Raw genomic sequence first — 22924 nt, forward strand, 5'->3', positions numbered from 1 at the left:
CAGATATCTGTTTGCTTCTGCTCTTGTGACTTAGACTATCTCCTACTTTGGGCTCCCTGGACCTTCACCTGGCCTTTCCAGGGACCAGAACTAACCCCAGGCACCTCAGCTCAGAAGCCCAATTGGTTCCCCCAGAAAACAGAAAGAAGTCAGATTCAGAACAACAAAAAACAACAACAAAGATTTTTATTTAAGAGGCTCGAGGAGCTGGTGAGGGAAGGACAGAGGAGAGAGGCTCCAGGGATGGCACCTCTCCCCTCACCCCTCCTAGTACATTTTCAATGGATATTAGCACCTGGCAGAGATTATGTCAGGAAGGGGGAGTCTGGACCCCACAGCGCATGTTAGCTGGAACAGCAACGTCTAAAACGAAGAAACCAAGGGTGAAACTAAGGGACCTTGACAGACATCCCCCTCCCCCCAGGTCCAAGTGGGGACCCAAAAATCCTAAGAGCCCTTCTTTGGGAAACTGAATTTCTGGGCTTAAGCCTCCTCTTCCCTCAGACTCAGGAGTCCAGGCCCCCAGACCCAGAAGTCCAGGCTCCCATCTGCTCACCTATCTGCTTAGGCTTGGGCAAGTTCAGGTTGTCCATAACCTTGACAAATTCCTCACAGCTGAGGGTGAGCCGAGGGTTCAAAGTCCGCTCCTCCTCCACAGTGGACACTGTGAGCCCTGGTGGCCAAGAGAAGGAGAGGAATGTTCACCAGTCCAGTCCTTTGGCTGCCCAGAACTACATTTCCCAGGAAGCTTTGGAGTGCCTCTCTGGCCTGGGATTAAGAGGCTTTTCCCAGGATGTTCCTGAGAGGGCTTTCCCTCGTTGATGGGCACTGTGGGAAATGTAGTTTCACATAGCTCCCCACACTCTATAAGGAAGGCCCAGGGAAACCCATGCTCTCTGGTATTTTAAGAGTCATAGTTTCTACATCTATACTTAGTACTTGATCTTTTTGGCCAGAGGAATTTCTGGGAATTGTAATCCCATGCACCATGAGGATTTTTTTAATTTTTATAAATAGTATTAATAGTAAGTTTTCTAAGTGCCACACTTCCTCTAGGAAGCCCTCACCATGGTAATCATGAGCAGGGTAGACCAGACAGTCTCCTGGAAGCGTGAAGATCTTTTCATGGACTGAGTGGTATAAGGTCTTAGCACAGCCTGGGGAGAGAAAGGTCAGTGGAAAGGTCAGTGGATCGAGAGGACAGGAGAAGCCCCTTTAACCCCTTCCCTTAGGAAAAGGATGGGAGGATAAAATCACTATAGGCAAACCCTCTCCTTCATGTCCTGCCAGTACCTCTTTATTTAGGTAGAGAAGGAGAGGGAAGGGCATTCTAGGCAGGTGGAACAGCATGTACAAAGAATTGGGGAATGGTTAAGAAATTCAGCGTGGCTATAAATTAGGTTGGGATGACACATTGAAGCACCGAGGAGTTGGCCCTCATTCTGGGGATGGGGAAAGGGTTCTGGGCAGGGAAGGTGGACTATAATAGAAAATAAGAAACTGAAGATGTGAGGCCAAGGGAGAGAATGGAGACTTGGTTCCAACAAAAAGCCCCAAGTCCTCAATTGGTGCAGGGGCAAACCTCACTGCAATGTTTTTCCATCTTTCATTTCAGCCTAAATCCTTATATTTCATGACTGTTGGGAGTTGAGAAAGGGGAGATTAGAAGCCTCAGAGAAAAAAAGACAGACCAAGATGGAGAGATAAGGAGAGAGAGGAAAGAGGAAGCAAAGAGGCAGCCTGGGGATCTGGTTACCCACGGCCAGCTCATCGTGGCTCTGCCTTCCCGCTCTCATCCAATCTTGCCCCCTGAAAGGCAGCTAAATCCTTCCAATCTAGTGTCAATCACACACACACACACACACACACACACACACACATATACACTCACTGTATATGTTTATGCTGTCAAAGAGCAGCTAAACCTGAGATTCTGAAATCCCTTCCCACAGAGACACTCCTGAATCTGACTGCTCCCAGCAGTTAAACCTCAATGTAACACGGCCCCCTAGCAATGAAATCACTGACTCTAACAACTTCCTAGCAGCTAAATCCTCATATCTAACTGCCCCCTAGCAGCTACACTCCTAAATCGGACTCAACACACACACACACCCACACACACACACCTGCCCCTACCACATCTCCAGCAGCTAAACCTGTTATGGGATTTTAAAATATGTCCACAAACACTTTGACACTCTTCTCTTCAAAATGTTGACACTTAATCCCCATTATTTTGACTTAAGGGCCTGGACTAAGTGACTTGCATCTAATAAATCAGATATGGCAGAAATGACCAAGTTTAATTTCAGAGACAGGTCATTTTTAAAAATTAGGGTTTCTCTCTGTCTCTCTCTCTCTCTGTCTCTCTCTCTCTCTCTGATCCTTCCCTCTGGGAGAACCCAGCTGCCATGTCGTGAAGACACTCAAGCAGCCCCATGGAGAGGTCCACATGGGGAGGAACTGACGCCTCCTGCCCACAGCCAGTGCCACCTTGCCAGCTATGCTAGTAAGCCACGTTGGAGGCAGATCCTCCCACCCCAGGCAAACCTTCAGATGACCGCAGCCCAGGCTGACAGCTCGACTGCACCCTCATGAAAGACCCTGAGCCAGAACCTCCCGGCTAAGCTGCTCCTGGAGTCCAGGCTCTCAGAAACTGTAGATAATAAATGTTAATCAGTGTTTTAAGCCATTCGGTTTGGGGGTAATTTCTTTCGCAACAATAGATAATTATGAGCTAAACCCTTCAATCTAACTGTTCCCTCATCAGCTAAGCCCTAAATCCAACTTTTCCCCGACTCTAGCAGCTCAAATGCCTTGAGTTTAATCCTGACCCCTTGAAAGTTTAAATTTCATCCATTCATTCTTGCAACTGATACTTAAAACCCTGGCACACACATAACTATACTAAGATCTCAGGCTGCAGGCAGGGGCCTGTGACCTTGCTGGAAGTCCGTCCGCCCACACCCTCGGATGAGCAGGGCATCTCCAGTGAAGGCCATGCTGTGGTCATTCAGGACGAAGGTGACACAGCCCGGGGTGTGTCCAGGGCTGGCCCGGGTCTCCAAGGCCTGGTGGGGAGGGAGAGTACAGATAGTCACCCAGAAGCCAATGGCTTTGCCCTCGTGGTGAAACTGGTTCCAGGGGCCCCCACCCCACCCCCCGGGTCACATCTAGATAACCTTTCTTTCATAAAAAATTAAGTTAGATTTCCAGGCTCAAACCTCACATCAGAATAAATTGCAAATGAATTAAAGGCAATAAAATAAAACCATAAAACTGTGATAGCAACAAAAGTACAAATGAATATATGACCTCTGGTTAGGGAAGAATACTACATGTGAACCGTAAAGTCATAAATCATTAAGGAAAAGATCAATGGTTTGACTTGAAATCAGTTTGAAGTTTTGCAATGACAAAAACATCACAAACAAAACTTAAAGGGAACAAATGAGCTGGGGAATACATTTGTAACACATATACCACACAGTGGTCAGTGTACTTCGTGTACCAACAGATCTCGCAAATCAACAGGACAAAGATAAGCATATGGAATACTACACAGTCATTAAAATTATCACTAAAATAAAATGTAATGGTGATATACGCAAATATTTAATGACATGAAAAGATGTTTAATGTCCAGTAAGGGCAAAAGCAGGTTACAAAGCCTTTTGTACAGTGTTATCTTTTTAAAAAATGTATCCATTAAATATATATTTATAAATATATAAATAGATAAATATAAATATTATATTGTTATAATATTTTCCTATATTATCCTTTTTTATTATATTATTTACATATAATTTTAAATACGTAACTTTAAAATTAAAATAAAATACAAAATTCAGAATACACTAAAGATCTAAACATAAAAAAACAAAATCTAGAAGGAAATATAGAAAGAGATATAGATATATAAAATATATATTAATATATAAAATCTTGAGTTAGGGAAGGTTTTTCTAAGCATAATAGGAATTCAGATGCCTTAAGGAAAAATGGTGTCAGATGTGACCACATTTTAGGTTGGTGCAAAAGTAATTGCGGTTTAAAAGGTTAAAAATAATTGCAAACACTGCAATTACTTATGCACGAACCTAATACTTTCACTTCGTTACAGAAAAGAACAAAATCAGAGTTAAAAGATAAACAAATTCAGAGATAATATTAGCTACATGTATAAAAAAGTATTATAAAGTGTGAATATCCATAATATATAAACAGTTGCTAAGCATCAATAAGAACCCCCCAAAAGAAAAAAATAAGCTATTCATAGAAGAGGAAACAAATTGTCAAAAAACATCTGAAAAGATGTTTGATCTCCCTTCAAAGAAAGGAAGGGAAGGAGAAAGTTCAATTTAAAAACTCTTGATTTTTCACCTACCAGATTGGCAGCTGTCAGAGTAGCTTAGGGTGTTTGAGGCAACCCCTTACATTTTCTGGGATGTGGGTACAACTCAGTATAGCCATTTTAAAGGGCAACTTAGCAGTGTCTATCAATATCTCAAATGTGCACACTTTCTGACCCCTCAAAGCCACTTGCAAGACTGCCATTAAGAACACCTGACCCAAATGGACGCAATAATGCCCACCCCGGGAGTTCTCATAATCTAAATCCCCACACTTAGTTCAAGGGAAGCAATTGTCGGGAAAAATTATTACCCTAATGATCTAACAGCCACTTATAAGATCAGTTCCCACTCCCACATCACTTCTCCACTCTTAATAGAGGCCCCTCTCACCAATTAGCGTCCTTGTCCAGGTCAGTCATCTGCCAATTATTGAAGGATACCATGTGCAGACCCTGTTTCTCCACCCAATATACAGTCACAGATCTCCAATTTGGTTGGGGGCATCACTGTGCCCAGCCAAGAACTTCCCCAGCCTCCCCGCCAGCGTGGGTGGTCTGGGACACAGTTCTCTGGCCAACTAGATCTCAGTAAGTCCCTAAAGATTTCTGAGAAAGTTTTTCCCTCCTTGATAACAGGGACTGTCACCTCCCCTTTCCATTTCATCTGGCTCTGAACACAACGTGTGATGGCTGCAGCTGCAGCAGCCACCTTGCAACCCTGAAGGAAAAGCCAAGAGAATCCCACAAATGATAGTGCTGTCAAATCAGAGAGAACTGACTCCTTCCAGATTTTCTGTTATAGCAGATAATTAAACTCCTATTTTTTTAAGCTACTGTGTGGATTTTTCAGTTAATTTGAGTCAAACGCTTTTGTAACGCATATTCAAGAGGATATACATGCAATGCAAAACAAGTACAAAGCAAAATCACAAATCTTGTGGGAAAAAGCGCACCCTCCCAAAATGAATATTATCTTTTGGTGATAGAGGAGTGATCTTTCACTTTTTATTTTGTGTGTTTCCATACTCTCTTATTAAAAAAAAAACACAAAAAAAACACACAAAAAAAAACAAATTGGGTGTCTTTTGAACTGAAAATATAAATGGATATTCAGGAATAATGTTCAAAATACTTAACCATACTTATGGTACAGTATTGGCCACTCAGAAGCACAACAGCTGTAAATAACTAGTACAGTTAGAGTACATATAAGGGGTGTGTGTGTGTGTGTGTGTGTGTGTGTGTAAACTGAACAAAATTTTAATATCAATTCAACAAAATCCTGCTTGCCACATGGGTCAAGATTCCTTAGGCCCTTTGAACTGAGTTTTGTCGCAAGTGGCTTTGCCTCCCTGTGTATCTGACCTTTCCGTTCTCTGAAATATCTGCCCCAATAATACTGCATATCTAAGGTCTCATCACGTCCAGCTTGCACCAACCACCAACCTCCTCCCTGGCCTCCCAGCCTCCAATCTATCTCCCACATGAGCCCAACCCCTCAGGGGTTCCTTTTCCTATCCTCTCTGCTCATAACCCTCCTCGGCCTGACTTTAGAGGGGCTCCTCAGCCCCTGCTCTGGTGCTTGCCCACCTTTCCAGCCCAATGGCCGATAAAATCCTCCTTTCTGCAACACAGTCCACTACTCTGAACCCCAGGGTCATTTCCAGAAAGCACCAGGCTTTTCCACACCTCTTTGCCCATGCAATTCTCTCTGCCAGGTACATCTCCCATCATTTGGGTCTACCTATTCTTCAAGAGCCTGACATTGACTGACCCCTTCTCCTGTACCAACCTGTCCCTAAATGATTGACATAGCTGTATTCATTCAGTCCACATACATCCTTATGAGGTAGGTAGCCTTCCTGTCCTCATTCTATAGATGAGGAAACTGAGGCACAAAGTGAGAATGAGAATGAACAAACTATAACTATATGTGACAATATGAATGAATCCCAGAAATATAATGATGAACATAAAAAGTGTGCTAGACACAAAAAAGTGGAGTGGAGTGGAATAAAACAGAATGGAGTAGAATGGAATGACATAGGAAATCTCAAAGTGCCTGATTGTAAGAGTAAGTGTTATTTCATGAAGCTGAGGATTCAGTTCTAAATCCAGATGTAAAATATTTATCTCTTGGCGGGGGCACATGGACTAGGAGTTATGAGCAGTCTCTGGAGCCAGATGACATGGGCTCTAAATTTGGCTCTATTACCACTAGTTGTGTGACCTTGGACAAGTTACCTCACCACTCTGGGCTTCTCTGCTCATTTGTAAAACGGGGATAATTGTCCCCATCTCATAGGGCTATTATAAAGATTAAATAATTTTGTCTATGTAAAGCATTTAGAAAAATACCCAGCAGACAATTGCTATATAATAAAAATAACAAATAATGTTTTCAAATTTGAAAAACACTGGTCTAGTGGTACCAACCACATGACTTCTTGGGTTCAAATCCTGGCTCAGCCACTTTCTCAGTGTAATTTTTGGGCAAGTCACTTTCACTCTCTGCATTTCCTTCTCTGTAAAATGGGGAAAATATTTCTTATCTCACTATGAGGTTATGAGGTTTAATGCGACCTATTTGTCAGAAAAGAGCTAGTGAAGGCCTAGTGGTCAGGTTCAGCCATAGAAGTGCTTTGTGTGGACTGCTCAGAAGTTATTAGAAATCTGAATTTGTTGTTTACTCTTAAAAAGTGGAAAATTTCTCAAAAATGTATACCTGCAGCTTCTATTTAAAAACAAACAAACAAACAAGAAGGCTTGGCTGAGGATAGGTTACATTCCTAAACATGAGTAATCAATTTGAATTGTGCAGTGGGTGTCCCCTATAAATAGGGCATGTACCCTAATGTTTGCCATACGCCCTACCACTCCCTGCTGCCTTCAGCAAGCGATATTTGATTATGAAAATCCTTCTAGATAAATGCTGCAAAAACACACTTACAGAAGTTAGCACAATGCCTGGTGAGGCACAAATACTCAGCAGTTGTTAACTATTATTAAATTATTATTAACTAATACAAAAATATCTACAATCTACTTCAGTTGATAACAAGAAGAAGTTTTAGAAAAGCAAGTTAAATGACACCTTGAAAAAACAATTAGACACATCCAGAATGTGGGACATTCTATAAGACAACAGGCTGGAAGCTTCAAAGGGCAATGTTATGGGGCAGCAAGGATATGAAACTTCTAGATTTAAAAGAGAGTAAATAGACATATGAGGTCTGACATTTCAGTTCGTGAACTCATCCTAGGAAAAGTGCTCCATACCTCATTGCTGAATATCACTGTGGTCACTTTCGAAGTACTCCCGTTAGGAAGCTATGCACCAACACCAGCGCCTAGTCCACCCTTCAAAGCAATTTTGGAACTCTTTTTCTGGAATGGACATAAGAGCTATCATCGTATTACCCTTGATGTCCTCAATGTCATCAAAATATCTTCCTTTCAATATTTCCTTTATCTTCAGGTAAAGAAAGAAGTCATTAGGGGCCAGAACAGGTGAGTAGGGAGGGTGTTCCAACAGTTATTTGTTTAATGGCTAAAAACTCCCTCACAGACAGTGCTGTGTGAGCTGGTGCATTGTCATGATGCAAGAGCCATGAATTGTTGGCCAAAAGTTCAGGTGGTCTAACTTTTTCATGCAGCCTTTTCAGTACTTCCAAATAATAAACTGGGTTAACCATTTGTCCAGTTGGTACAAATTTATAATGAATAATCCTTCTGATATCAAAAAGGTTAGCAACATCATTTTGACTCTTGATTTGGACTGATGAAACTTTTTTGGTGGTGGAAAATTGGCTGACTTCCATTGTACACTTTGACGCATTGTCTCAGGGTCGTATTGGTCACCCATGTCTCATCACCAGTGATAACATGGCCCAAAACATCGTCTTGCCTCTCCAAAGGGTCTTGGCAAACTTCGACTCTCCTTTACTTTTGTTCATCGGTGAGCTCCTTCGGGACTATTTTTGCACACATCTTTTTCCTGACAAGATTTCAAGTTAAGATTTTCCTAACTGCTTTTCTCTCGATGTTTACTTGGTCTGTTATGCTTCTAATAGTCAACTGATGGTTTTGACATACAATTCGACAAATTTTTGCAATGTTTTCATCAGTTCTGCTCGTTACTGGCCACCCTGACCTCTCTTCCTCAGTGACATGTTCTCTCCTCTCAGAAAAACATTTAATCCATCTGTATACTGCCGTTTTCTTCATGGCATTATCCCCATAAACTTGGACTAACATGTCTCTGATTTCACTTCCACTCTTGCCAAGTTTAACAAGACATTTAATGTTTGTTCGTTGCTCTAATTCAAGCTCAGACATTCTCGTAATAGCACACAAAAATACCCAACAACAATAATGAACGCCACTCAGCAAGACACCGCCACATATCAACACGAACACAGCTGTGAGACACTGATATACCAAGGGTATGAAACCTTACTGAGTTATTTGTACAGTGCTGTCAATGTAAGTGCATGGTGGCAAGTTCACGAACTTAATTGTCACACCTCGTAGCAACCAAATGTCATGTGTGGACTTCGAGTGGGTCCTGGTTCCCAAACACAGCTGTAAAAAAATGAGTCCTAGGGCAACTGGAGAAATTTGAACATGGCTGGATTTAATTGTCTATTTTGTTAGGTGTGACAAAGATTTTGTAAAAGAATGGTTAGCAAAGTGTAGTCAAGGGAACCCTGAGGGGCTCCAAGATCAAAACTACTTTTGTAATAGTATTAAGATGTCTTTTGCCCTTTTTCACTCTCACTCTCTCATGAGAGTTCAGTGGAGTTTTCCAGAAGCTCCATGACCTGTGATAATGTCATTGTTCTGACAGTTGAAAGGATGTATGTTTTTATAGTCTTGTGTCTTAAAAAAAAGTCTCAGGCCAGTTGGCTCAGTTGGTTAGAGCACAGTGCTCATAACACCAAGGTTGCCGGTTCGATTCCCACATGGGCCAGTGAGCTGCGCCCTCCACAACTAGATTGAAGACAATGACTTGACTTGGAGCTGATGGGAACACACTGTTCCCCAATAATCCCCAATAAAAATTAAAAAATATTGCTAGATAGAACCCTCATAAACAAAAGCTTTGTAAGGTCCTCCAGAATTTTTAAGAGGGTTAAGGGGTCCTAAGACCAGAAAGTTTGAGTGTGAGAAGTACTGATATAGGAAGAGAACACCATTATTCTTAGAAGCTTTTAGAGGTGAAATGTCTGCAAGTTAGCTTTCGAATGCGAAGGGGGAAAAAGTATATACAGAGAGAAAAACAAAGCAAATTTGCTAGAAAATGTCAGCAACTGGTCAACATTAGGTGAAGAGTAATGAGGATGTTAACTGTACTATTATTTCGATTTACTAGGGATGTGAAAATATTAAAAATAAAAAGTTGTAATACACTACTGTATGTCAACTATAATTGAAAAATAAATTTCTAAAAACACAAAAATAAATACATAAAAAGTTGTGAGTGGCAGACACCTAACACCTTGACCTAAAGCAGCTTCAACTGTTCCAGAAACTTGAGTGATCTCAGCTGCAGAATATTCCAGCTGGGCCTGCCTAGCCCCCATTCTTTCAACACATTCATTCTTCTCTTCCATGATGCATCAAACACGGGACGCAACTCCCCTCCCGTTCTTTTCCGGTTTTCCGCAGCAGCGACGTTTTGAAACTACCCCCATCAGCTAAACCCCGCTAAAGGGATCACGTTGCAAGCCCTCAGCTCGCTCCACCTTTCAGTTCCCTCGGCCCATACTGCCCCCTGGTGGCAAGTAAGCTCTCGGCTTCTTTCCCCTTCAGTCCCCAAGTTTATTCTTTTGTTCCATTCTTCAAAAGTACTTAATCTTGATATAATCATGCATTGTTTCTATGCCCTCTAAACTCGAAAACCCCAAACGTCATTTTCTATTGTAGCTAAATACTCTGAACCTCCATCAGCTAAGCCTTCTTCCTTGTTTTGTGGAAATAAAATAAGATGGAGTGATGGATGGATAGATGTGTATGCTGCACATTTATCGTTTCCATTTGTATGCTTGAAATTTTTCATAAAATATAAGGGTGAGGAAAATACTTGTTCCACAATTCAAATATTTAATTTCAAATGTTTAATTCAAATAGGAGGAAGCACTGAGATCCTTATGTGGGCCACTGGTGATCACGTTTCCTGTGTCTGCCAGGAACAATTAAATCAGACTCTCCAAAGTAGGACCTGTCTTGAGCAAAGTAGGAAAATGTCTTGAGCAGCACCCCCCTCAATCAGCATATTTAACAGGAAAGACTAACTTTCCAAATCGACCACCCCTCAAGGGAGGTAAAATGTCCAAGTCTCTATTACTGCCTATTAAAACAGAAAATTCATTCTACAATGAAACCATCCAAATTTGGCCCACTGTGAATGTGAAATGTACAGCCAGTTCAAAAAACTGAAGTTGAACATGTCAGTTATGTGATATGGCAATTGCATTCCTTGGTACTGAGGGTAATGTTGACCAAGAGGTTTATACAAGAATCTTCATAACAGCGCTATTCATAATAGCTCCAAACTGGGATCAGCCACCAAAAGGAGAATGGATAGGTTGTCATAACTTCACACAATGAAATGCTCTATGTCAGAGGTTGGTAAGCTATGGCCAATGCGCCAGATTTGTAAGGCCTGAAAACTAAGAATCGTTTTTATACTTCGTCATGGTTGAAACAAAATCAAAATAAGAATATTTCCTGACACGTGAAAGTTATTGAAATTAAAATTTCAGTGGCCACAAATAAAACTTCATTGGAGCACAGCCATGCTTATACATTTACGCATTGTCTGTGGCTGCTTTTACACGAAAAGAACTGAATAGGTACAACAAAGACCATATGGTCTGCAAACCGAAGGTATTTTACTATCTGGTTCTTTACAGAAAAAGTTTGTCAACCCTATATATTGCAATACAAGGAAAGAATTACAACTGTACACAACATTATGGACAGTGAAAGAAGCCAGACACAAAAAAGTACACACTGTATGATTCCTGTTTAAAACGTCCAGAACAGACAGACTGATCTACGGTTAAGACAGAAGAATGGTCCCTTGGCGGAGTGTCAACGGCCAGGAAAAGGGACAAGGAAGCCTTCTGGGGTGAAGGGGTAAGTTCTGGATCTGGATCTGGGTAGTGGATATTCAAATGTTTATCAAGCTGCACATGTACAATATGTGCACTTTGTACTATATTATACTCATATGTACGAGGTGTGATCAAAAAATACGGTGAATGTTTAAATTAAAAAAAAAAATTTTTACAATAAAAGACACATTGCCATTAATCCCCCTCAAAATACTCCCCATCACTTCGAACACACTTATCCCATCATTCTTGCCACTTTCTGAGGCAGTTCTGGAAGTCCTCTTTCGCGAGTGTCTTTAATTGCACTATCGGGGCTGCCTCAATATCCTGAATCAATTCAAAACGTTTTCCTTACATGGTCATTTTGACTTTGGGGAAGAGCCAGAAGTTTCATGGTGCCAGACCTGGTGAATAAGGAGGATGAGGACACACCATAATGTTTGTAGTTGACAGAAATTGCCATATCAGAAGCGATGTGTGACATGGAGCATTGTCATGACGAAAGATGAAGTAAAGACATTCATGAAAGAGGATTTCCAGAACCGCTTCAGAAAATGGATATAGGGTAAGTGTGTTTGAAGCAAGGAGGAGTATTGTGAGGGGCATTAATGGCAATGTATCTTTTACTGTAATACATTTTTTAATGTAAACATTCAATGTATTTTTCGATCACACCTCATACGTTCCAATTTAATTTTTTAACGTGTGAGAAGGAAAAGGGAGAGAAAGAAATGTGCCCATCGCTGAAGGTTTATAAAGAACTCAGGTGAAAACCAAAAATATATATATTGAATAATCATAATGACAGATAATAACAAGTGGTGGCAAGGATGTGGAGGGACTGGAACCCTCATCCGCTGCTGGTGGGAACATTGAATGGTGCAGCCACTTTGGATAATAGTCTGGCAGTTCCTCAAACTGCTAAACATAGAGTTATCATATGATCCAGTAATTCCATCTGTGGTGAGCTGACGCATAAAGAGTTAAACTAAATGAGTCAAGCACAACTTGGCAGTAGTAAATCCCAAGGGGAGCGTATCTAAACAAAAGAAACAGATAGAAAACATCTGTTCCGGGGAGAAGGATTTATCTAAAGGTGGGAGTGCAGTCAGGGCCAAACATCAAAATACAACAAGGTTACTTTGTAGTTGCTGTATCAGCCTTCTGCTGTAATCTTACTGTCTTTGTGAGCATAAAAGAGAGCTGTAAAATAAAGTCGGTGCAGCAGTCTAAGGAGCACTGCTTGCCCTCCCGACCCCATCTTTGTCTCTTGTCTTCTTTTTTCTTATCCTCACTCCCTACTCAGGGACCGTTCGTCTCGTCGGCAGGCTCCGACATCCATCCTAGGTATCTACCCAAGAGAAAGGAAAATACATGTCTACACAAAAACTTGTATGTGAATATTCATAGCAGCAGTATTCATAATAGCCAAAAAGTGGGAACAACTCAATTGTCTATAGACTGATGAATGAATAAATAAAATGTGGTCTATCTATACAGTGGAATTATTATCCAACAAGAAAAAGAAATGAAGTACTGATCCACACTACAACATGGATGAACCTTAAAAACATTATGGTCAGTGACAGAAGCCAGTCACAAAAGGCCACATATTGTATGGTTCCGTTTCTATGAAATGTCCAGAATAGCTAAATCCATAAAGACAGAAAGTAGGTTAGTGGTTGCCTAAGCATGCAGGGGTGAAAGGAGGAGTGGCTGGGGTGATAGCTAAGGGCTGTGGGGTTTCTTTCTGGAGTTATGAAAATATTCAAAAATTAATTGTAGTGATGGATGCACAACGTGGTGAATACACTAAGTCATTGAATTGTAGACTTTAATGGGTGAATTTGATGGTTTGTGAGTTATGTCAATAACGCTGTTTTAAAAAGCAAACACTGAAGCTAAATCTACCACAGCTAAAACCTTCAACATTCATTCATTGAAAACATCACTCATTCAGTTTAACAACGGGCTCATTTTGACACAAAATCCAACCATTTCCTAACTCTTCTAAGGTTTGTCAACCCAAGGAATGCTTATTAGCACCTGACGGTTGAATGCAGTTTACATAAACGTACAATGAAATTTTTTTACCTACTTCCAGAAAAAGGCTTGAAATAAAGAAGCTGTAACCACTGTAGCTGAATCCTCTGACCCCATCCTCACCCCAGCCCCCATTTCAGCTAAATACTCTGACTCAGATCAGCTATCCCCATTTAGCAAAACCTTCTAACCTGGAGGCTGAGTCCTCACCCTGTCACCTGACATTCTGTCCCCAAAATCAGCCAAACTCTACATCTTTAGCAACTCTGATCAGAGAAAAGCCCTGCCAGCTGTTTCCCTTCCCTCTGAGAACAACTCCCCCCCACACACATTCTCCCTGCCCCAGGGCCCTCCCCATCCCTCGGTGTTGCCCTGGGTGGAAATTCTGGCCGGAAACGTGTGGATTATGCCTGCAGCAAAGAAAGGAGGAAAGGTAGGAACCTTTCCGGTGTGAGGCAATAGCAGGGCTGGGGCCAGACTGCTGAGTGAGGCAAGACTGTACCCAGAAGGCAACATTTAAGGAGGCAAGTCACTGGAAGGTACCCACCCTGAGAGTGACCACCTCCTTAAATGTTGCACCCTAGGCACCTCGCTGGCCTCAACCTAGTCCTGCCCCTGGGCAACAGGATGCTACTTTCGCCAACAGTGGCTCTCAGCAGACAAGGCTGGGTGTCTTTCTCAGTCCTGGCCAAGGCATTCCAACCCCCAGTCCACTTTTATGGAGATGCCAGGCCAAAGGAGCTGCTGCAAAGCTGTAGGAAACTGTAAGTGCTGTTGACTTAAGGGGATGGGCCAGAAACACACTGACCCAGAGCCTCTTGCCCCAGTGCCGCATCTGGGTTACTGGCTCCCTTCTCCCAAAGACAGAAACCTGGGTGAGGAACCCAGGCCCCAGGCCCCTCCTACCCCAGGACTCAGGAGCCCAGGCCACCAGCCCCCTCTTCCCTTTAAGTCCAAGAAGTCCAGGCCACCACCCTTTGGGGGACCCAGCATCCAACTCACGAAGCATCCAACTCACAAAGCGCCCGAAGTGGATGGACTGTCCATCCTCTATGTGCAGGTCGGCCTGGGCCCCGCTAAGGCGGGAGATGACAGACTGGCAGCCGGGGAGTAGGGACCGGAGCAATCCCGAGCCCGTAACGTGGTCCGCGTGGCAGTGGGTGTTCACTGGGAGAGAGAGGAGCGCCAGGTCCAGGAGGGCAGAGGGCACGCAGGTTTCCCAGCCCCCACCACCCCGGCCTCACTCAGACCCAGGAGTCTGGTCCCCAGACTGACCAGCATACAGCAGCCGCAGCCCCAGTTCTCTGACCACCTGGGCATCCCGAGGCGCAGTCTCCAGAACCGGGTCGATAAGAATGGCCTCTCGGGACGCTCTGTCACCCAGGAGGTACGTGTAGGTGCAGCTCTTGGGCTCAAACATCTGGGAAGGGATTGAGGGGCTGGTGAGAGCGCAGAACCAGACCCCCACTCACTGGGGACTCGGGGAGTCCAGGCCTCGGCTCGATTCCCTTCCTAAGTAAGATCCAGAAGCAGAAACCCCAGACACTTCCTTCCCCCAGAGTCAGGAGTCTGGGGCCCCAGCAACCCGCTCCATCAGAACCGATCAGCCCCCACTTTCTAACACCCTCAAATCAGGGTCCTCAGCACCCTCTTCTGCAAAGGACCCAGGAACCAGCCCCGAGCCCAGGGGCTCCCAGATCTCTCCCCATTTAAAAGACCCAGGAGTTCCATCCCTGCCGCGGCCCGAGGCCCAGCGATCCGGCTCTCCCGTCCCGCCAGCTCTCACCTGCCGTAGGAGGATGGGGGCTCCAGCCCCGCTGTGTTGGCTGAGCTGCCGCCCTGCGACTCTCAGTGCTGCCGCCGCCATCGCGCCTGCAGCCAGATGGGGCCTGAGCCGAGGCCAGCACCCTCTGAAGCAGGGTACACCCGGCTGACCCGGAGGGACAGGGAGGGGCGGGGCCAGCTGAAGTGGGGGTGGGGCCCGCCTTAAAGGAGACGCAGGCACGGAAGTGGGAGCAGGACCCGGCCCAGGGGAGCTGGGCTGCGACTGGTAGGGAGAGACCAGAGTCCGAGATGACAGTGAGACCCAGAGAAACAGGGCGAGGGAGAGACTCTGGGAGAAGCACAGACAGGAAGAGAAGTATTATAGAAACCCAACAGGAGGCCCAGTACACTCAGAACCCTGGGGACATTTTATAGGAAAATGGGGTGGTTGACTCCTCATTATTAGAAAGAAAAAGATGTTTGGTTCCAGGTCACTTCAGTAACTACAGAGTGGGTGCCTGGCTCCCAGAACAACATTCGACCCCATTAAAGTTTATTTTTAAATTGCTTATTTTATCAGGAATGCTTATTTCTTCCCAGGAAGAAATCATTTTCAAAAATAATTTTGCATTATATCTTGCAAAATCAGGTTGGGGGTTCATTCGGCTTCTGTTGGGATGTGAACCTCCAAAAATGGCGTTTGTTCACTTACACCAAAGACCTAAAATTGAGAAACTGCGTTGTCTAGTCATAGACTGTCGAAAGTTTCCTCTTTGGAATTATATCAGTAGTGAGAATGGGACACCCCACTGTTGCTTGGGGTCTAAGCCACTTTGTCACAGAGACATAGTCATGGTTTCCAACCCAGGTGCAGGGCTTCAGAGGAAGAGTTTCTGGCAACTACAGTCGAACCTTGAACAACGCGGGTCTGGACTGCACTGGTCCACTTATACACAGATTTTTTTCCAATATACTGGAAATTTTTTTGGAGATTGTGACAATTTGATAACATGTGCAGTTGAACCACATAGTCTAGAAATATGAATTAAGAGAAAGTTAGGTATCTCTTGAATGCATAAAATTATGTACGTATTTTCTTCCTTATGATTTTCTTAATAACATTTTGTTTCCTTTAGCTGACTTTATTGTAAGAATACAGTATTTAATACACATAACATACAACATAGTATGCGTTAACCGACTATTTATGTTATTGGTAAGATTTCTGGTCAACAGTAGACTACAAGTAGTTCAGTTGTGAGGGAGTCAAAAGCAAATTACTGGGATTCCAGGGCCAACCTACAGGGTTTCAAATCCTGGCCTTGCTACTTACTGGCTGTGTGACCTTGGATAAATGACCTCACCACTCTGTGCCTCATTTTCCTCTTCTGTACAATGAGGATAATAGTAGTGTTTCCTCTTAAAAAGTTGCTGTAGGATTAAATGAATGAATGCATGTAAATCACTCGGGACAGTGATATAAATCACCGTGGTATATAATAAGTCTAAATAAATGCTGGTAATTAATATTATAACATATATAACAGCTGCCTCATTTGGTTTCTGGCTCCCACTCTGCCTCCCTACAACCTGTTTTCCGTGAAGCAACCAGAGTGAGCCCTTTTCAAATGTCAATGAAAAAGAAACCAAAGAATCACACCACATATATATATATAATGTGTGGATCATGTTTAGCTCCTGATTCAAACAAACCAAGTGTCATAAAAATATATATTTATGGGATTTGATGTCTGTCATATACCTTCAAATTCACCTGGGAGGGGTGGGTGGGGGGAAATAAAACAACATTGGTCATGACTGGATAATTGTTGACAGTGACCAATTCTATTATTAATGCAGAGAACAATTCTATTATTCTCTTGACTTTTCTGTATGTTTAAAATAAAGCAAAACATTGTGCTTGGGAAGGAAAAAGAAAAGATTACATTTGACCCTTGAACAATGTGGATTAGAAATGCAGGGTCCCCTATACACAAGATTTTTTTCAATTGACCCACTCAAAGTTCAAACCCACACTATTCAAGGGTCAACTGTACATGGGGGCAATAGGGGCAATTTGGGATATGTGATAACATGAAGAAACCACTCTAAATTTTGAAAGATGTGATAGAAATATTGTGGTTACATTTAAAAGAGAGTTCTTATTTTTTAGAGGCACAGACTGAAGTGTTTCTGAGCAAAATTTCTGGAATTTGCTTCAAAATAATTCAGTGGAGTTAAGGAGGGGTGTTGAGGCGATGATGAAACAAGATTGGACACGTTGAACTTGGGTGATGGGTATATGGGGGTTAGTTACACTCTTCCCCTCCTTCTCCTTTTGTGTAAGTTTGAAATTTTCCATAATGTAAAAATCATATTTAAAAATATGATTTTTAAAAAGAGTATATAAAAATGCAAACTAATCCATGTCACTTCCTGTATTTAAAACCCTCCGTTGGTTTCCCATTCAGCTTAGGTCTCTTGCCAATTCCTTGACCTCAAATTCTGCATTTTCCCCATCATTCTACCTTCCCATCACAGAGGGCTCCTGGATGTTAATTCTTTCAAGCATTAATTTGACATAGATTTATTGAACACCTAATATGTGCCAAGCCTTGTAGTGGATGCTGGGGACAGAGAGATGAACAAGATAGAAAAGTTGTCCATCTTAAGAGAGCATACACTCTAGAAGACAGGTATATATTATTAAGTGCACATGAGGGGGATAGGGCAACAGAGTAATGGAGAGAAGGGGGCTCCATGTGGGCAGGGGAAGCTTTCTGCAGTGGTAGTATCTGGGGTGAGAACTGAGGGGGCAATCAGCAAGCAAATTGATGGAGGAAGGGCCTTGGGGGCAGAGGGCAGAGCTAGTACAAAGGCCCTGAAGTAGGACTGACCAGGGCAGTACAAGAACTGGAAGGTCAGTAAATGTGGAGCATGGCATGACGCCATGGGAGATATACCCTGAACATAGCACCCTCCTTCCTACCTTGAGGTCTGCGCACTTGCTGTTCCTGGGACAAACTTGACCCTGTCATGACCTAGTTTAATGCACCATAAACCCCAAAAGCAGTATTGGTAACATTTATTGGGCACTGGAGGCACTGTTCTAAACACTTTCCATTGGTTACGGAATTTAATTCTAACATCCCTCAACTGTACAGAGGAGGAAACTGAGGCCCAGAAAGATGAAATGCCTTGCCCAAGACTGCACAGTTAGAAAGCGGCAGAGCCAAGATTCCAAACCAGTTACCCAGGCAATCTGGCTCCAGAGCCCGAATAACCCCTCCCTATAACTAACTCCCGGAGCTCCCAAGGTTCACCAGCCTTCGTGGATTATCAGACTGAAAGCCCAGCCATGCAGGGGATTTTTATGGGCACTTCAGGGTCATTTCAGTACTGCGCGGGAATGTGCACGGTCACTGCCCGGGGAAGGTTGCCAAGCATGCGACCCCGGGCGTGGCACCAGGAGCTCCAACCCTTTCGGGAACACGGGCCTGAGCACCTCGAGACTCTGCCCCTGACCCCTTCCCCTGGACGGTAGCATTGGGGGTGTGAGGGGCTGAGAATCTTGAATCACCCAATGGCGAAGGGTGCTGGGGCGCTATGCAAACAACGTGCCTTTTATTGGGCGTCAGCTCGGTCCGGAGCCCCGTTCCGCCCTCACTCCAGGAATTAGCCAGACTCTTTTGCAAACAAACGCCTTGAGGGGTGGAATGGGCAGCCAGCTTTTAAAACTGCTTCGGCAGACAGAATTCAGGCTCCCCGCGGAACGAAGGGGCCTGTGATGGGTGGTCTCAGTGACAGGTCTAAGCGCGGCTTCTCCGTGTTAGCTCCTGCATGTGCTTGACTCCAGTCAGCCACCGTAGGCCCCGCAAACTGCTGTACATTTTCCTACGGTCCTTCGGCCGGTGGTTCCGCGCTTGCTCACCAACTTGTCCGCCTTGCGCACCCACCCTCCCCTACTCGGTCTCCCCCGCCGCAGCCTCCACTGGCCGCGACTGCGCACGCGTACTGACGCCCCCACCGGCCGAGCGTGGGAGGAGGGAATGGAAATGAGGTTGGGCCGAGCAGCTCTCGCGCGCTCCCTACCCTCCCCTACCTTCGCTGGGCGCGCGGCAGGCGGTGCAACTCCGCCGCGTCGGAGGGCAGCGCGGCTGCGGCCGCGGCCGCCGCGGGAGGGGCGCGGAGCCCCGCCCCCGGGGAGGGGCAGTCTGCAGGTGAGAGTGCAGGGGTCGGGATCCAGACGCCTGGGTCTTCGGGAAAGGGATTAGGGGCAGGACGTTACGACTCCCGGCGAAGGATCCGTTGGGGTCCTGAGGCATAGGTTCCGGAGGGACTGCATCAGTGACTGAGACTTGGGGAGGTGCATTGGTGCCCGAATGCCCATGCTCCCAAGGGGTGCATTGAGGCCTGACGCTTGGGTCCGTTGGGGGTGGTCTCTGGATCTCAACACACTCCACGTTCCTTCTGTGTCTTCCTCCAGGTCTCCCCTCTACCCTCCACGCCTTACTCCACCGGGGGATGAAATTTAGCAGCAAGGAAGAAATTTAGCAGTCCAGGCGGCGTCAATGGACTGAGACAACCAAAAACCGGGTAAAACTACCCCTTCGACGTGAAATCCCGCCCACTGAGCTCTTAGGCCCCTCCCCTGGGTCTGGGCTGCAAAGCCTCGGACTTGAGATCTTATTTGTGTAGCTCCACCCATTCCCGTCGGAGGTACCTCGGCTGGGAGGTTCTGGTGGGGAAGTTCCGCTCACTCTGGACATAGGGGCCCCGCCCTCCCCGCGCTCAGGAGTTCGAATTAAGTTGCAGAGGCCCAGCTACTCCACTCCGAGGCGCCAACCTTGGGTCTAAGTTGCAAAGGGAATGCTTCTAGGTCAGATTTGTATGGCCCCGCGCATTGTGCTTTAGGCTCCTCCTTTCCGCAATTGTCGCCCTAGCTTTACGCTCCCAGATTTAAATAGATCCCGCTTCTAAACAAACAGGACCGTGATTTTAGGCCCACCTCTATCCCCATCTAGCTCTATCCCCATCTGCCTGATAATCACAAGCATCGCCCCCTGCCTTAGGCTCTCCTCTTTTAGGTTCTTGGACGAGCAAGATGCTGGAGCGAGATTCAGAGTCGGCGGCCGAGGCCACAGATCCTAGTCCTACTGGCAAGGAACCGGTAACCAAAGGAGGAGGTGAGATCGGCCACGCCTGGGGGAAAGAGGGGCATTCTCCAGGAACTGGGATTAACAGAATCACATTTTGAGGGACTCTTAGTGAAAGTTTGAGGGCCCAGGGTGATGACCATTTGGAATACCCCCAATTGGGGAATCTTCCTGATTGACTTTGGAAGCCCCTCAGTGATCATTTCTAGGGCTCAGGAAATGAGAAGGGCAGGAAGGATAACATGGGGTATTTCAGGGTGATCATTTGGGAACATAATAGAAGCAGACACCTAAGTAGCTTTGGAGAAGACTTAGCTTTGGGGATTCAGGTAGGTAACCCTTTGGAGCCCCTTAGAATAATGGATGCTGTTTGGGGGATCTCAATATGATACTTGAGGTGCCCAGATACACTCGAACATCAAAGCGCGTATCAAAGCGCGTGTGGGCGGGGGCAACCTGGCCTAGCCTCAGGGCATTGGCTGCTGCCTAGAGCCTACCAGCCTTTCTGTTCCCTAGCTCCCCACCAGGGTTCGCCAAAGAAGCCCCGCCAGTTGGCTCCTGGGCCCGACGCATCTGCGGGGGAGCCCTCTCGACCCCGCCGGAGGCCCCCGCCCCAGCGCCCGCACCGCTGCCCCGATTGTGACAAAGCCTTCTCCTACCCGTCCAAGCTGGCCACGCACCGGTTGGCACACGGTGGCGCCCGCCCCCACCCATGCCCTGACTGCCCCAAGGCCTTCTCCTATCCCTCCAAGCTTGCAGCCCACCGCCTCACGCACAGCGGCGCCCGCCCACACCCATGCCCCCACTGCCCAAAGGCCTTCGGCCACCGCTCCAAGCTGGCAGCCCACCTCTGGACCCATGCGCCTTCCCGCCCCTACCCGTGCCCTGACTGCTCCAAGTCCTTCTGCTACCCCTCCAAGCTGGCAGCCCACCGCCACACGCACCATGCCACAGATGCCCGCCCCTATCCTTGCCCGCACTGCCCCAAGGCTTTTTCATTCCCCTCCAAACTGGCCGCCCATCGCCTATGTCATGATCCCCCCACGGCGCCAGGCAGCCAGGCCACAACGCGGCATCGCTGCTCCAGCTGCGGTCAGGCCTTTAGCCAGAAACGCCTCCTGCTCCTTCACCAACGCAGCCACCACCAGGTTGAGAACCAGGGAGACCGGGAGTGAGCCCTCCCCTTGGCTCACTGCCCCCTCTGCCGCCAGCCCCGGTCAATAAAAAGGTGGCATTTCCAAACCAGGCTGTATGGACTTGCCTCTTCTAGCTGGCAGGAATGTTGGCCCCTCATACTGGTCTCAAACTTAAGAGGCAGAGGAACTCTATGCTCACCGTTTTGGGGAAGGGAAGGCTTCACCCAGAGTTAACCCTGGGTCCCAGACCATGGACCTGAAGCTGTGGTTTGAAAGCCCTGGCTTGGTTTTTCTCACCTGTTCATTTGGCAAAGGTAAAAAAGGTTTGCTACCATTGTGGGCTGGTGAGGAATGTGGGGAGACCAGGTCTCTCCTTAGTGTTGTAAGTTAAACTGATGCCTCCACTTTGTCCATTTGACCCTATCTATAAAATACTTAAAATGTACACATGCTCCTGTCAACTCTTCCACTTTTAGGAATTTATCCTATAAACTCAAAGCACGTGAAAAGGCATACGGGCCAAGGTATTCCCGGCAGCATGATGGTTGTGCCCAAAGATGGGAAACAACCCATCTCTGATATTTCCCATCAATAGGGGACCAGCTAATAAATTATAATACGGCCGTAGGATGGAAGATGTAGCTGTAGGAAAAAGTCAGCTCTATATGTACTGATGTGAACATTCCCAAGATATGCTAAATGATAAAAGCAAGAACAAAGGGTATATTACTGATAGTATAAAAAATTTTTAAAGCCCAAGCTTTGGAGCCAGCCCTGACCCACTATGTACAAGCTACAGAACCTTGGACAAGTCTTATCACTTCTCTGGACTCAGATGCCTTATCTATAAAATGGGAGTGTTATAAGGGCCTTGGGTGCAAGCATCATCTCAGGCAGTCAGTTCCCTTCTTGGAGCAAGTTTCTCCCGCTATAAGATGATCAAGCTAACATTGGAGTGCTCTTCATTCTACATATATGTATTAAGCACCTACTGTGCTAGGACCTGCACACGGTGCTGGGAACATAGCAGTAAAGAAGACAGAGCTGGTCTAGTGAGGGAAGTGGACACTAGTCAAGTAGTGGCAAAAAATAAGTCCATCTTGAAGAACAAGTAAGGAAGCCCTGGTCCTAACATGTAACAACCCCACCTGTAGAGCAGGGCTTGCAAACTTCTTCTGTAAAGGGCCAGATGGTATCTATTTTTAGGTTCTGCAGGCCATACAGCATCTGCCACAACTACCCAACTCTGCTACGGTATTATAGCGCAAAAGCTGCCACACACATTATGATAAATAAATGAATGTGACTGTGTTCTAATAAAACTTTATTTAAAACATAGCAGGT

At 45.4% G+C, this 22924-nt stretch overlaps 2 protein-coding genes across 4 annotated transcripts; one reads left to right on the forward strand and one right to left on the reverse strand.

Annotated features, from left to right (window-relative positions):
- Positions 1 to 166: 166 nt before the first annotated feature.
- On the reverse strand, positions 167 to 15472 carry ETHE1 (ETHE1 persulfide dioxygenase). The gene is made up of 7 exons (XM_081031086.1): positions 15311 to 15472; positions 14800 to 14944; positions 14543 to 14691; positions 2945 to 3074; positions 1068 to 1157; positions 557 to 673; positions 167 to 363 (listed from the first exon to the last, which is right to left on the reverse strand). Exons 1-7 carry the CDS (start codon positions 15389 to 15391, stop codon positions 311 to 313), a joined length of 765 nt encoding a protein of 254 aa, XP_080887212.1. The 5' UTR covers positions 15392 to 15472; the 3' UTR covers positions 167 to 310.
- A 3848-nt stretch (positions 15473 to 19320) lies between these two features.
- Positions 19321 to 22910, forward strand: ZNF575 (zinc finger protein 575). Of its 3 annotated transcripts, none has more exons than XM_081031771.1 (4): positions 19321 to 19508; positions 19775 to 19884; positions 20376 to 20474; positions 20961 to 22910. In XM_081031771.1, exons 3-4 carry the CDS (start codon positions 20393 to 20395, stop codon positions 21617 to 21619), a joined length of 741 nt encoding a protein of 246 aa, XP_080887897.1. In that variant the 5' UTR covers positions 19321 to 19508; positions 19775 to 19884; positions 20376 to 20392; the 3' UTR covers positions 21620 to 22910. The 3 variants fall into 3 exon arrangements, with proteins under 3 accessions (XP_080887897.1, XP_080887896.1, XP_080887898.1); XM_081031770.1 differs by having other exon boundaries at positions 19325 to 19508; positions 20361 to 20474; XM_081031772.1 differs by lacking the exon at positions 19321 to 19508 and adding an exon at positions 19610 to 19654.
- The last annotated feature ends 14 nt before the right edge of the window (positions 22911 to 22924 follow it).

This window comes from Rhinolophus hipposideros (assembly GCF_964194185.1).
Source record: "Rhinolophus hipposideros genome assembly, chromosome: 21".
NCBI lineage: Eukaryota > Metazoa > Chordata > Mammalia > Chiroptera > Rhinolophidae > Rhinolophus > Rhinolophus hipposideros.

Coding starts and splice junctions, on each gene's coding strand:
- ETHE1 (XM_081031086.1), bottom strand. CDS start 15,391: ATGGCGGCGGCAGCACTGAGAGTCGCAGGGCGGCAGCTCAGCCAACAC. Junction 14,945..15,310: donor CCCCCATCCTCCTACGGCAG/GTGAGAGCTGGC, acceptor ATCCCTTCCCAG/ATGTTTGAGCCCAAGAGCTG. Junction 1,158..2,944: donor GCGGACGGACTTCCAGCAAG/GTCACAGGCCCC, acceptor TTCTCTCCCCAG/GCTGTGCTAAGACCTTATAC.
- ZNF575 (XM_081031771.1), top strand. CDS start 20,393: ATGCTGGAGCGAGATTCAGAGTCGGCGGCCGAGGCCACAGATCCTAGT. Junction 20,475..20,960: donor ACCGGTAACCAAAGGAGGAG/GTGAGATCGGCC, acceptor TCTGTTCCCTAG/CTCCCCACCAGGGTTCGCCA.